Source organism: Tachyglossus aculeatus, chromosome 1 (assembly GCF_015852505.1).
Source record: "Tachyglossus aculeatus isolate mTacAcu1 chromosome 1, mTacAcu1.pri, whole genome shotgun sequence".
NCBI lineage: Eukaryota > Metazoa > Chordata > Mammalia > Monotremata > Tachyglossidae > Tachyglossus > Tachyglossus aculeatus.
The window spans coordinates 169,295,990-169,314,406 of NC_052066.1; the positions used below are offsets into that span (position 1 = coordinate 169,295,990).

Sequence of the window (18,417 nt, forward strand, 5' to 3'; positions counted from 1 at the left end):
CTGACTTGCTACCACAGAGACCGAACTAGCACTCTAGAGTGTAAGCTCGTTGTGGGCAGGGAATTGTGTCTACCAATCAGTCAATCAATCAATCGTATTTATTGAGCGCTTACTGTGTGCAGAGCACTGTACTAAGCGCTTGGGAAGTACAAGTTGGCAACATATAGAGACAGTCCCTACCCAACAGTGGGCTCACAGTCTGAAAGCTCGGTTATATTGTGCTCTACCAAGTACGTACACACAGTAAGCGCTCAATAAATGCCATTGATTCTTTGATTGTGAGTTGCCTGATTGCTGCCAGGAAGCTAGGCTTTAGGCTTGGGGTGGTACCTCGAGCCTGAAAATTTGGGGGGCACAGTCCTTATCCCACCTGAGGGGTGGTTCTGAATCATTTGCCTCCCCCTCCTCGGGGGCTGTTAAGTAGTCCGCGGGGGTCCAGGGTTTGGCCCACTTTCACCTACCTAATCTACACAGTAGGAAGTCAGCAGCCATCTGACAGTGGCAGTGAGGTTTGTTTGCTAATCAGACTCAGAAGACGATAAACCCATCTCAGGGGCCACTAGTCATCTCTTCCTCAACATCAGCGTGGCTTACTGAGTGTCTACAGTGCACATGATGTTGGATTAGGCCCTTTGAGGGTAACTCCAGGGCTGCCGGTGGTGGTATGTTCACTTCGTGTTTGGTCGGAACCCAGCTGAAAAATCAAAGCGTTTGTCGGACCAATCAGTCAATTAGTCGTATTTATCGAGCGCTTACTCGAGGCAGAGCCCCGTGCTAAGCGCTTGGGAGAGTACAATAGAATGGAGTGTGTAGACACAGTCCCGGCCCACAGCAGGCTTACAGTCTTAGAGGGAGCTGTGTTGGAAGAAACGGCTCATGGATGTACGCACGGTGTCAGACAGTGGGGGTATTGCAGCATGAAGTTGCCGTAAAGATGGGGGATTTTTGAGAGAACAACTCCCTACGTGGTAGATCCGGGAGGCCCTAGAGGAATGTTTTCCTAAAAAGAGCCCCTGCCCGGGAGAACTTCAGAACTACAGGTGGAAGCCAACCAGGCAGAGAAACAATTAAGCGCCGTGGATAACATCAGTAATTAAACAAGTGTTGCTGAGGGAGATTGGTCAGAGCAACCCTCTGCGCTCCAGCCTGAGAACATTAGGGACTTTAGAAATGGGGGGTCATTTTTCAAGGTTGGTCTAGTTGCACCTGACGGGGTCAGGGCTGAGGTGCTCCAGTGGCCACCTGGGTAGAAGCAGAAGGTGGCGGGGGGATGGAGGGAAGGGCTCATTCTGCTCCGGGCCAGCCCTGCCTGGCCTGCCGGCTCGCCGAGCCGCGATGCCAGGGCCCGCGTGCAGCCCCTCCTCCCCCCGCGTCAGCCCAGGGTGCTGCTCAATCAGTCAATCAATCGTATTTATTGACCGCTTACTGTGTGCAGAGCACTGTACTAAGTGCTTGGGAAGTACAAGTCGGCAACACATAGAGACAGTCCCTACCCAACAGGGGGCTCACAGTCTAGAAGGGGGAGACAGAGAACAAAACCAAACATACTAACAACATAAAATAAATAGAATAGATATGTACAAGTAAAATAGAGTAATAAATATGTACAAACATATATACATAAATACAGGTGCTGTGGGGAAGGGAAGGAGGAAAGATGGGGGAGATGGAGAGGGGGACGAGGGGGAGAGGAAGGAAGGGGCTCAGTCTGGGAAGGCCTCCTGGAGGAGGTGAGCTCTCAGTAGGGCCTTGAAGGGAGCAAGAGAGCTAGCTTGGCAGATGGGCAGAGGGAGGGCATTCCAGGCCTGGGGGAGGACGTGGGCCGGGGGTCGATGGCGGGACAGGCGAGAACGAGGTACGGTGAGGAGATTAGCCCAGCCTGCCCTGCCTGAGCAGGAGGGGGAAAGACTTGGGCAGCTCAGCGGACCCGTCCCCTTACCCCCCTAGATCGTAGGGCGTTGGGAATGTGGTGCATTGGAAAGGCTGCTCATCCTCTAGTTGTAAGCTCATTGTGGGCAGGGAATGCGCTTAGAGCAGTGCTTTGCACATAGTAAGTGCTTAATAAATGCCATAAAAAATGTGTCTGTTGTACTTTTATATTGTACTCCCTCGAGAGCTTAATACAGTGCTCTGCACACAGTAAGCGCTCAATAAATACGATCGACTGACTGACCGTTGGACTCCAGGTAGCCCTACCTGGGCAGTGTAGACGTACCCAGAAAACGGGTCCTTCAACCCCAGTATTCTGGGTCTCTAACTGTTTTGATCTTTGTCCCTGTGATACGGTTCTGAGCCTTTATGTATAACTTTGCTCACACACCTTTCAACTGCTGTCCAGGGCTGTGGCTTTTTCATCCCTTATGGCAGTACTCTATTTATTTATTTTACTTGTACATATCCATTCTATTTATTTTATTTTGTTAGTATGTTTGGTTTTGTTCTCTGTCTCCCCCTCTTAGACTGTGAGCCCACTGTTGGGTAGGGACTGTCTCTATATGTTGCCAACTTGTACTTCCCAAGCGCTTAGTACAGTGCTCTGCACACAGTAAGCGCTCAATAAATACGATTGATTGATTGATTGATTGATTTTCCCCAGTGCTTGGAACAGCGCTTCGCCCTGAGATGCCCAATGAGTGAACGAAAGAGGGGAAGATTTGTCCCTTTCAACAAGCGTGTCTCCCGCTTTTCCCATCTGGACAGTGGTGTTTGGAGCTTGACTTGGATTGGGGGGCTGCATGGAGAAAATTTATCGTGATTATTGTTAATATTCAAAGTACCCTCAGGCCACCACCCTTTAATCTGCAGCAGAACTCTTGGATGCCCCAACCTCAGGATTCACCTGCGCTAGCCAAAAGATGGCCCAGGAGCTTGAAGGCTCCGGGTGACTGATTTGGAGGGGTTGGAAAGATGGGTTTAGCAGAGACCCCAATGTAGGGGACTTGAGCCAGAGACCTGCCTCTTTCCTCGGCTCTTTCCCCCTGCGGGGTGCAGGAGTTGGGCCCCACAGCGACTACTGGTGCTCCTTGGGATCGGGGAGCACATCCTGATTCCTGCCAGGGATCGACCCCTTCCTGATTTTTGTCCCCCAATTATTTTCCAGGCAAGGAGTGCGTGCAACAGTTAGCCGAGAACACCAGGTATTTCAGGAGGCGACTGAAAGAGATGGGCTTCATCATCTATGGCAATGAAGATTCCCCCGTGGTGCCTTTGATGCTGTATATGCCTGCTAAAATCGGGTAAGAATGGGAACCCGGTGAGGAACTGGCAGCGGCAGCAGCAGGCGGGGCTGGAACCCACCTCCCGTTTCCAGCATCTTTAGGAGAAAAATGTTCTCGGGTTCCCAGGACCCATTCTGAGCTGTTGGATGTGATAAGCGCTTAGTACAGTGCACGTGGGAAGCGCTCAGTAAATATCACTGATCTAAAGCGATCTATCTCTTACTGTAGATGTGCTCATCCTTTGCAGACAAAACAGGATTCAGTATCAGCGCTTAGGGTAGTGCTCCGCACACAGTAAGCGCTCAGAAAATCCCATCGATTGAATGAGTTCTAGCCCTGTAAATGGGTTTATCCCAGAATCCTAGGTTAATTCTCCAAGTTATCGAGTGGATATACCCCTTGCCTTCAGGCAGGACTGAACCTAGTTACTCCAGAAAGGTGTGATCATCCTGTCCGTGCAGATGCAATTAAATGTACAGAAGGGCGGACGAAACTAAAGCTGTAGACTGGAGAAGGGGAAGCGGGGTTCCAGAGCAAAAACCACCAGTTCCCTCTGCGCTTCACCGTGAAAGCGCTCACATCTTAGGAAGTGGGAGGGAAAGGTCGTAGCCTGGAAAGACTAGGTCCAGAAAGTCAGCCGACGAAGGGTCAGAGAGGGAATTTTGAGCGCTGGCGTGCCTAGGAGAGAGCCAGGGTTTTTTAAATCGGAAGGCACATTTTTGAACAGTTGGAGGGAAATATTTTAAGGAAAACCGAACTTTCTCAACACGACCGAAAGAGCAAAGGGGTACTGTTACTGAGTAAACACCAAAGCCTTCGGAGATACGCATCTCATGTGGTCCTTAGGGATGGATCAGATGTGGAGTCATCGGTGCCGGCCGGCAGCTTGGCCCGGGGGAGCGTATTAAACGGAAATCGTGCGACCCAGTGTAACTGAGGATGAGGGGCTGGAACGGCTAACCGAAAAGGAAGACCGACATTCCGGCTCGCTCTTGCTCCCGAGCCGATCAAAGGAACGCTAGGTCTGGAACTGCTTTGGGTCCTAGAGGCCGGTGCCAGTTGGCCGGCCCATCCGCGGAAGACGGCCACGGAGGAACAGATTCTTTCCTTGGCGGCCTTAGCACGGAGGGCCGGGGCTGACAACCAGCCTGAACCAGGGCCTCTGGGTCCCTGGTTCCCATTGGGAAGCTAGTGGAAAGCTAGGTGACCACGTCCGTTCAGAAACAGCCACGCTCCAGACCCCGTCGTCTCGGCCAACAGAACCTTTCACCTTGGGACCGCACAAAGAAGGCTCTGCGTTTCCAAAAAGGCTGCTGCGGGGCCCTGGGGGGCCTCTCAGGAGCCGTCTCCAATGCACCCCGCACCAGAGACTTTCCCGGTTCCGGACGGCGAGCCCTTTATGCTGCCGGCTTCCTTTGCTCGCTCTCTCCCTCTCCCTCCCCTTCCCTCTCTCTGTCTCACGTGCACGCCCTCCCCCTCTCTCACTCTTCTGTCTCTGACTCGTCTTCCTTGTTTCTTCCCCTTACAGCGCTTTTGGGCGGGAGATGTTGAAGCGGAACATCGGCGTGGTAGTGGTGGGATTTCCTGCGACCCCAATTATTGAATCCCGAGCCAGGTTTTGCTTGTCGGCCGCTCATACCAAAGAAATGCTAGACACTGTAAGTCGTCCAGTCGTGGTTGGGTTTGTGATAACGGGTTTAATTATGCCTCGTTCTCTGGGGGCCCGGATAGGAGGTTGGGATTAATCGTCGTGCGACCCCCCCCCACCAAAATACCCATACCCCGTATGCGCTCGAAAGTAAGTGCTGAATTACTGTCAAGAACGTTTTTCAATGTGTCCCAGCAGTACCGCTCTACCCCCTGATATCCGTAGGTAGTTTTCAATGGCAGGTTGTCCTGGGATGTGGCTTGTTCTTTGAGGGGGGCTGCTCTGCTCTGAAGGGGCTTTCCAGCTGGGTGGGGTAGGAAGGCACAGAGCCACCAGAAATAATCATTAGTAAGTGTGGTATTTAAGCACTTGCCATGTGTGAGGCACCGTTCTGAGCATCGGCCTGGATACAAAGTAGAGAAGCAGTGTGGCTTAGTGGATAGAACACGGGCCTGGGAATCAGACAGACCTGGGTTCTAACCCTGGCTCCGCCACGTGGCTGTGGACAAGTCACTTCACCTCTCTGGGCCTCAGTTACCTCGTCTGTAAAATGGGGATTAAGGCCGTGAGCCCCATGTATGACATGGACTGTGTCCAACATGATTAGCTTGTATCTACCCCGGCACTTAGTACAGTACCTGGCACATAGTAAGTCTCTAACAAATACCATTTAAAAAAAAAAAAAGTAATCAGATTGGGCCCAGTCCCCGTCCCGCGTGGAACTCACAGTTTAAGTACAAGAGAACAGGTATTGAATCCCCGTTCCACCAGTGAGGAAAGTGAGGCCCAGAGAAGTGAAGTGACTTGCCCAAGATCACACAGCAGGCAGTTGGCAGAGCTTGGATTAAAAACCAAGTCCTCCGACACCCAGGCCTGTGCTCTCTCCAATGGTAAGTCTCCGTCAGTCCCTGGTAGGGGAAGATGAGCAAGAAAGTCGTGCGAGAAGTAGCTTGGCCTAATGGCTAGAGCCCGGGCTAGTGAGTCAGTGGACGTGGGTTCTAATTCTAGCTCCGCCACTTGTCTGCTGTGTGACCTTGGGCAAGCCACTTCACTTCTCTGGGCCTGTCTCCTCATCTGTAAAGTGGGGATGAAGACCGTGAGCCCCATGTGGGACAGGGATGGGTCCAACTTGATTACCTTGCATCTACCCCAGCGCGTAGAACAGCACTTGGCACAAAGTGCTGAACAAGTCCTGTAATTATTATTATTATTATTATTATGTACCCTTGCAAGCACTTGTCTCACATTTTGCATTTCTGGATTCTTAGAGCCTTTTCAAAATCTCATTTCCCCACCCCACAACGCAAAATTACTGGAAACTAATCGGAGGTGCATACTTCTGCAAGTTGTGACATTGGCCGCGACCTTATTTAACCTTCAAAAGTCATCCAGATGCGTTCAGCTCAGTGGCATGGGGTTTGTTCCAGCTCCAGCAGTCCCCGAACTCTGCCCTTCGCGGGTGTCGGTCAGCCCATTCCCCGACCCCTCTCCTCGACTCTGACCCGGGCTCGGTCACCCATCCACCCGTGTGATCTTTGAGCCCGGATGGGTCCTCCGCCAGCCTTTGTTGGTATCTGTGTACTCGTGACCAGGGGATGTGGCCAGCTGTGTTAAGCCCCCCGACCCTTACTGCTGCTAAATGTTAATCGCTCCAAGAAGCCATTCTGACCTGCCCCATCTTTTGACACCGTTATGCAAGCTAATGGGACCACCCTACTAGAGAGAAAGACCCTGGCACTCCTTTCTCCTTCGTAGCCAGTAGACCCCACCGCTCTCCCCATCTTCGAAGCCCCCCTAAAATCACATCTCCTCCCTGACTCGGCCCTCCCCTCCGTGTGGCCGATGCACTTGGCTGTGTACTCCTTCCACACTGGGGTACTCATTCATTCATTCAGTCGTATTTATTGAGCGCTTACTGTGTGCAGAGCACTGTACTAAGCGCTTGGGAAGTACAGGTCGGCAACATATAGAGACGGTCCCTACCCAACAGCGGGCTCGCAGTCTAGATGGGGGAGACGGACAACAAAACAAAGCACGTAGACAGGTGTCGAAACCGTCAGAATAAATAGAATTATAGCTATATGCAGATCATTAATAAAATAGAGTAGTAAATATGCACAAGTAAAATAGAGTAACAAATCTGTACAAATATATACAAGTGCTGTGTAGAGGGGGAGGAGGAGAGGACAAAGGGGGCTCAGTCTGGGAAGGCCTCTTGGAGGAGGTGAGCTCTCAGTAGGGCTTTGAAGGGAGGAAGAGAGCTAGCTACTCAACACTTTGATCCTCACCCCAGCAGCCCCTTAGCCCTTAAGGACACACCCTCATGCTCTGCCATTTCTTCCCGCTCTGATTCTTTGAAATGTCTGCCTCCCCGTCTAGACAGGATGTTCCTTCCGGGCTTGGGTCACGACTACCAACTTGTAGCGTTCTCTCCCAAATGCTTAATAATAATAATAATGATAATTACAATACTTTTGAAGCGCTTAGTCTGTGCCAAGCACTTTTCTAAGCACTGGGGTAGATGCCAGTTAGGTTGGACACAGTCCCTGTCCCGTGTGGGGCTTCCAGTCTCAGTCCCCATTTTACAGATGAGGTAACTGAGGCCCAGAGAAGTGACTTGCCCAAGGTCACACAGCAGACGTGACAGGGCCGGGACTAGAACCCATGACCTTCTGACTCACAGACCGATGCTGTATCCACTAAGCCACGCTGTGCTTAATGCAGTGCTCAGCACTTACTAAATACTATTGACTGATGGATTGATGGATTCCCAGTTGGGAATTTGACTTGGGTCGTATCTAAATTTGTGACCTATGCTAACCCTGTGAGGTTCAAAATATTCTTTGATCACAACGTTTGGAGCCAAGCTCCGCACGTGGTCGGACCCATCCCGGAAATGAAAATTGTATTTTACTCGGCTTGGCTGTGCCCAATTCTAGGACAACAGCAGGAGCTAAAATTGTCGGGGAACGTAGGGCAGGGTGAGAGTCGTGGCTTCCATAGTTCAGGCAGGGAGCCGGACCAGAGGACAGGACTCTGTGCAGCACCACAACACAATCAGTGTCCTTACGTGATTTTTTTTCTAAAACCCTATTTTGCCTGATGGTTCGGGACCCCTAGGGTAGACTGTTGTTACACGGTGACATATGAAACACTTCCTTATTCTCATTCTTGATGAATAAACCCACGCAACGGGTAGCAGTTTTCAGTTACAATTTATAGCGACTTTTTGTAAATAAAACTTTCTTGCCTGAAATCTTTGGCATCGGATCAGAAAGGAGTCTCGTAACCTGCATCCCTTTGGGCCAGTGTGGGGTTTTTTTTTGGCGGGGGGTTGGTTTCTGACGGTGATGAAAAATATTACACTCTTCTGAAGTCAGAGTTCACCTATGCAGTTTCCTTTGTGGTCTTGGAAAGTCACATGGTCGTCTTGTTTAAAATTAATAAAATCCTAAATCAGAGTGCAGGGGAAAATGGTTAATGGGCTCTCCCAGCTGAAATTTCGTCTGAAATTGTTTCCAGATGGGGTTCCCGAGTTAAGTCGCTTCTTAAAGGTGCCCAGTGTTCTTCTGTTGAAGTCCAACTTTAATGCGCCCCTCGTAGTTTTTGCCTGTCTGGGAACGGAGACCGTCCTCTCGCCGGGGCCGAGCGGCCTGAGAGCCCGTGTGTTTTAAAAACAAGATACCTTCGTAGTCATTTACTCGGCGTGGGCGAAAGTGTCGATGATCTTTGTGAGCTCCGTCAATTTCTTTATCCCGTATCTTGAGGTTGCTAAGGTAGACGGAAGGGGACCCTGCCGAAGAGAGTCCTCGTGCCGCTTCCGCGGGGTCAGGGTCTTCGCAATCCCCGCCTTCCGTATCCGCCTCAGACCGAGCGGGGCTGTCTGTCGCTTCAGAGTGTGTGTCCCGGGTCTCGAACGGCATCCTCGCCGGAGTCCGGTTGCCCTAGGGCGTCGGGTGGGAGGGGAAAGAGGGGAGAGCTCCCACATTGTTTCCCTCTCCTCCATCTTCAATTAAAAGCGTGCGAGAATGGAAGCAAGCGCCCAGTACCGCGGTAAGCGCTCAATCGGTACCCTGGCTCGAAGGAGAAATTTGCCACTGGCTACGTCCTCGCCACCAACCCCTTGGTTAAATGCAGTGAGGAGGCCGGACTGTCCTTTCCCTGGTGCGGGCCTTGAGGGGGTGAGGAAGATGAGCCAGGAGAAGCCATGGGGAGCATAGCTGGTGGTCAGAGAGCCTGAGGGCCGCGTGGGAATGAGGCAAAAGGAAAAGGTAGGACCGTCCAAAATCAAGAGGAAACGGCGGGAGCCGGTAAACCTTATTTCTGTTAGGCGTTTGGCGACGTTCAACCTTGTTCAGCAGCCTACAGAAAACTCTCGGTCCTTTACAGGCCGAGTATTTTCAGCGTGCTCGGTTCTGTGGGAAATCGAGAGGGATCCGGGTCCCGCCAGTGGGCCCCACCGTCTGCGTCAGACCGGCCAGGCGGCGAAGACGCACGGGCGCAGCTTCCTGCTGACGGTGAGCGACTTCCATCTCTCTCCTCTCTCTCCACCCACTTCAGGCTCTGAAGGAAATAGATGAAGTTGGGGACTTGCTGCAGCTCAAGTATTCCCGTCACCGGATGGTGCCTCTGCTGGACCGGCCCTTTGACGAGACGACGTACGAAGAGACCGAAGACTGAGCCCCATCGGTGCCCTTCGGCGGGGCAGAGGGCTCCCTCCCTCCCGCTCTCCCTCCCTCCCTCCCGCACCGAGGACAGCGGGCGGCCTTTCCCGGCGGGCCCAGGTCGGAAATCCATCCTTCCGCGGCTGCTCGGTGAAAAGACGCTTCCTCTCCATCCCCAAGTGAGCCGCGGCCGCCCGAAAACGGCATTCTGTAAATAGCGAGAACGGCTTCGCGTCCTTCCTTTGGCACAGCTCACCTTTTAAAAAGAGTTGACTTGCGTTTGTGGTTCTCCCCCTGCCCCCTTCCCCACCCCCTCGCCCCCCGTGTTTTTGTTTTGTTTTGTTTTCTGGGTTTTTTTTTTTTTCTTTTTAAAAAACTTTTTATTTTATAACTATTGTCTCGGTGAAATCACGCTCATCCCAAGCTGCCTCTGGCTAACCCTCCAGTTCCCCTACCCCCACAGCTCTCTTTCTCTCTCACTCTCTCTCCTCTCTCTCTCTCCCTCCCTCCCTCCCTCTCTCCCTCCCTCCCTTCGTCCCTCCCTCTCCCTACCCTCCCTGGGCCCCAGCCGGCCCCTCCAGGCCCAGCGGCAGGAAGCTGGGCGAGGAAGCTGGGCGAGCTGGGGAAGCTCGCTCTGGGCGAGGGCAGCCTGGCGTGGCAGCTGCCTCCCACTTCTGCGCCAGGCCTGGCAGGGGGCTGATCATTTTAACGCGTTTCTTTAACCGGGCAGGTAATCAACCAAAGCGCTCTTTCTCTTGCTCTTATTTAAGCTTCAAAGTCCTCACTGAGCTTTTTAATTAAAAAAAAACAAAGCAAAGCCCCCCAAGGACAGCCTAATGCCAACAGGGCTACCGGGGTAACTCTCCCAGGCTTAAATCCAGGGCCTCCCTGTGACTTGGGGTCTTCCAGGTCCGCTCCGCCGCCGCCGTTGTCTTCCTTCTCTGTCGAGCCTTTCCTCATGATGCTTACAAGCTGAGGGGACTGTGCAAACCGGGTGGGGTTTTCCCGTTGAGGTGGTGGAATATTTAGTGAACTCCCAAAGCCCACCCTCCCTACTGGTCCGCTGCTCCAGTCAGCCCTCTCTGCGGGAAGGTGACGCTTGGGTCGCCATCGCTCCCTGCACGTGAAGAGATGAGTTTAGTTTCTCATTACTTCGTGTCTTGAGGCTCCTGGTTCAGTGGTGGGGATTGACAGAGGGGGCAGAGAAGTTCTTTTGAAAAGGGGGAATTCCGCCAAGAGGAATTGGAAGAGGACTCCGTAGTCCTGTCTGTTGACCGTTAACAAGGCTCCTTGGCAGATTGCTTCGGGCCTGACCTTCTCGTTACTTTCGAAACAGCAAAACTCTGGCTGCTTCTGCAAGGCGGTGGTTCCCGGCGAAGACCAGGGGGCAGAGTGGCTGTATAAGATGGGGGGAAAGGAGCCTCCTCCATTTCCCCCTTCTGTCACTGGCCGTTCCCGTGTTTTGCACTGAAACACCTAGCACGTCGAAGCGGGGACAGGCCTCTTAAGGCTTTGTGGCTGCTAAGCACAAAGGGCACTGCTGAGCTCCCTGGCACCTCCCTGATTTGGGGATCTCTCACTTTCTTTTTTTTGTTTTGTTTTTTTTTTTTTGGTGAAGCACTGAATGGCTTCATCACCCCCCACACACACACACACACAACTCCCCAGCTTAACTCCCAAATGGGTCTCCATCCACCGAATGAGCCCAAGCCACGTGGCGGCATCGTCTGCAAACCAAAGCTTAGCTGAGAATAGCTCTTGGCTTTTTATCGCACCCAAAGTTAGCTGGCCTTCCGGGATTTCTTGGAGAAGGACCGGGAAGGGTAGGCAAGAGAGTGTCCGAGCGCGTCCTCTGTGTCTGAACCCATCCCCGGGGCTGCTGGCAGAGAGCTGCTCAATCCCAAATCCACCCAGCTTGTCATCTGCTGCTGCGCTCTGTGTGTGTCGTGTGTGCGCACACGTGTCGTTTGTGGTTCCGCACAGGCGTGTGTGTTCAGATTTATTTGGGAGCAGAAGGCACGAGAGGTGCTGATGTTGGGCAGGTTTTGTTGGTCTCTGTTTTGGTACCCTAAATGTTAAATCGCCTTGGCCCGGCGCAGTGTCTCAAAGCCGCCAACCCCTGAGAAGTGTCCAGAGTGTTTTGTCTGTCTTAGAGGTCAGTCGAGGTGAAAGAAGGGGCAGGGGCTGTTGTGTGGCCTTCCCTGCTCACGGGAAGTGGGGAGAGAGATGGGGCGGAGGGGGCTGGGAGAAGGACCTTCTCTGGAAACGGAGCTAAGCAGAGCTAGCTCTTCCTGCGGGCCTGAGGACCCCCCCCAAGACGGCAGCCTCCGGCACGCCCTCGGGGTGAGGCAAGGCCTCCGATCAAGATCCCCCGCTTGGAGATCTTTAATTCGGTCAGGCAAACCTTCTCACCTTGGGTTCTTTGTCGTGGGGGGTTTTTTAACCACGTTGCACATGAAATCTCGGCAAGTTAAAGTGAACGTCACGGGTCGGTCTCGCTATCGCCTTTACGATATGGCTAGAGGGGAAAACGAAGGAGCGGGTCTACCTTCCGAGCCGGCCGGGACCCCGGCCGCTTTTAATTTGATCGTGGAAAAAAGGCATTTTACATTTGTTGCCGATCACTGAACTGTAATTCGGGTCTAGACCGGAGAGAGAACCGAGCGTCTTTCCTTTTTAACGAAGCACAACGTGACCTGGCTTAATGTAAATCGATGGGAGCGAGCTGGCCTCCTGGGGTTTATTGAATACCTTCTGGGACCGAAATCTGTGGGGATTGGCATGTTTCGTTGTCCATCTGTTTGGCTACCAGCTTTTGGTAAAGATTGCCCTGTGAGTACTCTTCTCCGAACTAAGGCTAAGCCGCAGTGTTTTTTCCTTGGCCATTCCCTAAGTCACTGTTTGAGTTTTTGCCAGAATCGGTTCTAAGTGTTATGAGGCCGTAGGACCTCCTGAGGTTACATCAAAATCGACCCCTTCCAGAAATCTGACTGTGTAATTCAAGGTTTGAGGGGGCACTCTGGGTTGACAGGTGCTATGGGGCTGGCTGGAAAAGATTTCCCGAATATTCTCACAACGCACCTATTCCAGCACCCAGGAATGTAGGGCATTTGGCAAGCAGGAGCCGTAGGAAGTTTTCTGTTTGTTACCTTTCGCTTTATTGAAAACGCACGCAACGCACCACCGCCACCAAAAAAAAAAAAATCCCTCCCCCAAACCTAAGGTATTAATCACCTCTCTGAAGAGTCTGCATCTGTGGCAGGGCCAAAGGATTCCAGGCGCTAGCCGAGAGCCGTCCCCACAATCTGTCTGGAGAAAGTGGAGCCTGGACCTGGCGGAGGTTTGTTTTTTCAACCGAGCCTTTGAAAACCTCCTACCGCGTGTGAGCGCGTTCACTGAGCCCTCCTTTTGGATCCAGAGGGACCCCCGCGAATGAGACGCAGATGCCTTCTCGACACGCTCGTGCAGGCAGAGAAAGAATGCGCTCTTCCGGATCCACCACCCTCCTCATTCCTCAAGACAAGGAGGAGGGTCGGGGAGAGGGCGGGCCGTTGGACATCTACCTCCTTAGCTATTAGTTTTCTCCTGACCAACTCGGGAGAAAACTGGCCTGGAGCGATTCTCCGGTGGGCCCCGGTATTCCTGCCCTGGGCAGAGAAGAGGGATCTGGAAGAGTTAGTGCCAGTTGGCTCGCTCTCAATTGCTTTACTTCTGGATGACACAGAGAGGAGCTTCAGACTATGTGACCTCTCTTCCCAGCCCCCGACCTTTTTGTTTTTCCATCGCGGCCTCCGTCTGTCTCCCCCGCTCCCCACCCGCCCCCTCCGTCTGTACCGACGCGGATGGTTTAAGACGGTTGGAAGTGGGTACGGGGGGTCCACTCGCCCTACGTTTCCTTTCCACTCCTGGCAACGCAAGGACTGATGACCGTTCTACGCAGGTGGTCTGTCCCCAGCCCGGGCCCCCCACAACCCAAGAAGCCTTCCAGCACAGCCCCTCCGGCTTGGCCACGGGCGATTCCGGGTCCCAAGGCTCAGTGCAATGCAGTGATCCACAAACCAACCGAGCACCCCCGCTTCGGAGACCAGCGTGCCCACTGTTCCATTCACACGAGTCGCGGCTCCCGCCCGGTTGCGGACGCGCCAGTTGGTCAAGAAAGAGCCCCCCGTCTCGTCGCCGGCAGCGACCCCTGTTTTCCGAGCATCTCCGGCGGCAGCTCGCAAGCGTCCTTTGTCGGGAAGGGAAGGGGCTTAGCCCACGTACCCTCGGTGGGAAGGCTGGGCTGCGCCCTCTTGAAGAAGGGAGAGGGCAGCCGAGGTCCCCCTCCGCCGAGCCGGAGAGAGGTGGGGAGGATGGCCGGCGAGCCCCCGTTTACTGTACAGTGCGTGTTATAAATGGCCTTAAACTGTGATTCTTTTCGGTATGATGAGTTCTAATAAAACTGACCCTAAAGAATGCAATGAATTTTAACCGGCAGCTACTCTTGTGTGTTTAATGCAGTGATACGGGGTACTTGGGTGTTTGGGGGGGTGGTTGAGTGAGCGTTTCACTTCGGGGTCCTCCCTGCCGTGATGAGCTCGGACTCATTGCCGTCCGTACACCGAAGCCCCGTCCCTCCCCGAAGGTGCCCGCCGCAACTGTCCACGACCGGGCCCTGCGTGATCTGGCTTTAGGGAGACAAGACAATCAATCATCAATCGTATTTATTGAGCGCTTACTGTGTGCAAAGCACTGTACCAAGCGCTTGGGAAGTACAAGTCGGCAACATATAGAGACGGTCCCTAGCCAACAACGGGCTCACAGGCTAGAAGGGGGAGACAGGGAACAAAACCAAACATACTAACAGAATAAAATAAATAGAATAAAGAGAAAGCTGGGATTTCTTGCCACCTGGTGCAGCGGATGATGTGTGTCTGTGTGTGTCTATCTCGTGGTAGCTGGAACAACAGGAAGAGGCCTTCCTTAATAAACTTATTGTGGGCAGGGAACCTGTCTACCAACTCTGTTACACTGTACCCTTCTACGTGCTCAGTACAGTGCTCGGCACACGGGCGCTCGATCTCATTGATTGACTGGGTTGTTAAAAAAGATGATGAGAAGCACATGGCTCAGTGGGAAAAGCCCACGCTTGGGAGTCAGAGGTTGTGGGTTCCCATCCCGGCTCCGCCACTCGTCAGCTGTGTGACTTTGGGCGAGTCACTTCACTTCTCTGGGCCTCAGTTTCTTCATCCGTCAAATGGGGTTTAAGACTGTGAGCCCCACGTGGGACAATCTGATTACCTTGTATCCCCCCCCCCCCCCCCCCAGCGCTTAAAACAGTGCTTGGCACATAGTAAGCGCTTACCAAATGCCGTCATTATTATTACGATGATGATGACCAACATTCCCATCCACGGTGGAACAGTGTTTGATGCTTTCTCCCTGCAAAAGCTTCCAAGCCGGGAGCAGGGGGAGAAGGAGAACTAGATACCTCGGGTTGCGGGTGTAGTGGCTTTGCGTGGGGATACCTGGACGGGTGATTCGAGTCGGCTAGAAGATGTAATTGCCTTGGCCCGGATGTGGGCGAGTATCTCCCGTGGGCGCGCATGGGCTCCCCGGGGGAAAGGGGAATGCTGCTGCATGCCAGCTTGGTTTTCCTGTCCCCCTTTGGATCATCCTGGAGCCAGGAAAGGGTTGGGGGCGTTGGTGCACCGGCTTTAGAAGCAGCGTGGCTCAGTGGAAAGAGCCCGGGCTTTGGAGTCAGAGATCATGGGTTCAAATCCCGGCTCCGCCACTTAGCTGGGTTGGGCAAGTCATTTACCTTCTCTGGGCCTCAGTTCCCTCATCTGTACAATGGGGATGAAGACTGTGAGCCCGCCCCCGTGGGACAACCCGATCACCTTGTAACCTCCCCAGCGCTTAGAACAGTGCTTTGCATATAGTAACTACTTAATAAATGCCATTATTATTATGATTTAATAATGTTAACCACGGGAGGGAGGCTCGGGATGGCTGAGAATTATCCGTTCCTATATCCGGCGTGCCTGGTCTGGTCGAGGAAGCAGCGGGGCTTAGTGGAAAGAGCCGGGGCTCGGGAGTCGGAGGTCATGGGCTAGAATCCCGGCTCCGCCACTCATCAGCTGTGTGACTCTGGGCCGGTCACTTCACTTCTCTGGGCCTCGGTGACCTCATCTGTCAAATGGGGATGAAGACTGTGAGCCCCACGGGGGACAATCTGGTCACCTTTGTATCTTCTCTCCCAGTGCTTAGAACAGTGCTCGGCACAGAGTAAGCGCTTCACCAATGCTGACAGTATTATAATTATTATTATTGTTATGATGATGATGAAGGATCCAGAAGGAAATGTGGGGGAATCTGTGAAGGTGGCGTCCGTGTTTGGGGTGAGTGGCAGTGTGTCCTGATTGATAGTGCGCTGGCCTGGGCCCTGAATTCTCATCCGGGCTGTGCCATGTGCATGCCATGGTAATAAATAATAAGAATAATAATAATAGCATTTATTAAGTGGAAGCAGCGTGGCTCAGTGGAAAGAGCCCGGGCTTTGGAGTCAGAAGTTGTGGGTTCAAATCCCGGCTCCGCCAACTGTCAGCTGTGTGACTTTGGGCAAGTCACTTCACTTCTCTGGGCCTCAGTTCCCTCATCTGTAAAATGGGGATTAAGACTGTGAGCCCCCCCCGTGGGACAACCTCATCACTTTGTAACCTCCCCAGCGCTTAGAACAGTGCTTTGCACATAGTAAGCGCTTAATAAATGCCATTATTATTATTATTATTATTATTATTAAGTCACTCAACTTCTCTGGGCCTCAGTGACCTCATCTGTAAAATGGGGATGAAAACTGTGAGCCCCACGTGGGACAATCTGATGACCTTGTATCCCCCCCCCCCCCCCCCAGCGCTTAGAACAGTGCTTGGCATATAGCAAGTGCTTCACAAAAGCCATCATTATTATTATGACTGTGCAAGGCACTGTTCTAAGCGCCGGGGAGGTTACAAGGTGATCAGGTATCGATACCTGTCTCCGTGTTTTGTCGTCTGTCTCCCCCTTCCAGACTGTGAGCCCGTTGTGAGGTAGGGACCGTCTCTATATGTTGCCGACTTATACTTCCCAAGCGCTTAGTCCAGTGCTCTTAGTCTTGTGCAGAAATGCCCTGGGCATGTTACTCCCCTCCTCAAAAATCTCCAGTGGCTACCAATCAATCTGCGCATCAGGCAGAAACTCCTCACCCTGGGCTTCAAGGCTGTCCATCCCCTCACCCCCTCCTACCTCACCTCCCTTCTCTCCTTCTCCAGCCCAGCCCGCACCCTCCGCTCCTCCACCACTAATCTCCTCACTGTACCTCGCTCTCGCCTGTCCCGCCATCGACCCCCGGCCCACGTCCTCCCCCGGGCCTGGAATGCCCTCCCTCTGCCCCTCCGCCAAGCTAGCTCTCTTCCTCCCTTCAAGGCCCTGCTGGGAGCTCACCTCCTCCAGGAGGCCTTCCCAGACTGAGCCCCTTCCTTCCTCTCCCCCTCGTCCCCCTCTCCATCCCCCCCATCTTACCTCCTTCCCTTCCCCACAGCACCTGTATATATGTATATATGTTTGTACATATTTATTACTCTATTTATTTATTTTACTTGTACCTATCTATTTTGTTAGTATGTTTGGTTTTGTTGTCTGTCTCCCCCTTCTAGACTGTGAGCCCTCTGTTGGGTAGGTACCGTCTCTATATGTTGCCAACTTGTCCTTCCCAAGCGCTTAGTCCAGTGCTCTGCACACAGTAAGCGCTCAATAAATGATTGATTGATTGAATGAATGCACACAGTAAGCGCTCAATCAATCAATACAATTGAATGAATGCACACAGTAAGCGCTCAATCAATATGATTGAATGAATGCACACAGTAAGCGCTCAATCAATCCGATTGAACGAATGAATGCACACAGCGCTCAATCAATCCGATTGAATGAATGAACGCACACAGTAAGCGCTCAATCAATACGATGGAATGAATGAATGCACACAGTAAGCGCTCAATCAATACGATGGAATGAATGAATCATCATCATCATCAATCGTATTTATTGAGCGCTTACTAGGTGCAGAGCACTGTACTAAGCGCTTGGGAAGTACAAATTGGCAACATCTAGAGACGGTCCCTACCCAACAGTGGGCTCACACTCTAAAAGGGGGAGACAGAGAACAAAACCAAACACACTAATAAAATAAATAGAATAGATATGTACAAGTAAAATAAATAAATATTTATGAATGAATGAATGCACACAGTAAGTGCTCAATCAATCCGATGGAATGAATGCATACAGTAAGCGCTCAATCAATCAATACGATTGAATGAATGAGTAGGCGCACAATCAATCCGATTGAATCAATCAATCAATCAATCAGTCGTATTTATTGAGCGCTTACTATGTGCAGAGCACTGTACTAAGCGCTTGGGAAGTACAAACTGGCATCACATAGAGACAGTCCCTACCCAACAGTGGGCTCACAGTCTAAAAGGGGGAGACAGAGAACAGAACCAAACATACCAACAAAATAAAATAAGTAGGATAGAAATGTACAAGTAAAATAAATAAATAAATAGAGTAATAAATATGTACAACCATATAACGAGTAGGCGCACAATCAGTCAATCCGATTGAATGAATGAATGCACAGGCGCTCAATCAATCAATCCGATTGAATGAATGAATGCACACAGTAAGCGCTCAATCAATCCGAATGAATGAATGAATGAATGCCGACAGTAAGCGCTCAGTCAATCAATCCGAATGAATGAATGAATGAATGAATGAATGCATGCCGACAGTAAGCGCTCACTACCAGACGGTGGACTACGACCGAAGGCCGTGGGCCCCTCAACCCCCTCACGCCGTCCTGCCC

The 18,417-nt window shown here is 52.1% G+C and overlaps 1 protein-coding gene across 3 annotated transcripts in view; it reads left to right on the top strand.

Moving 5' to 3' along the window:
* The window catches only part of SPTLC2 (serine palmitoyltransferase long chain base subunit 2), a 140,650-nt gene extending 130,814 nt beyond the window's left edge, over window positions 1-9,836 (top strand). For 2 of the 3 annotated variants that reach the window (XM_038750424.1, XM_038750439.1), the window contains exons 10-12: window positions 3,101-3,236; window positions 4,747-4,876; window positions 9,427-9,836. In XM_038750424.1, the coding sequence (XP_038606352.1) occupies window positions 3,101-3,236; window positions 4,747-4,876; window positions 9,427-9,546 (386 nt within the window). In that variant the 3' untranslated portion in view covers window positions 9,547-9,836. The remainder of the gene's footprint in view (window positions 1-3,100; window positions 3,237-4,746; window positions 4,877-9,426) is intronic. The other variant, XM_038750432.1, reaches the window with a different exon arrangement.
* Window positions 9,837-18,417: the final 8,581 nt, after the last annotated feature.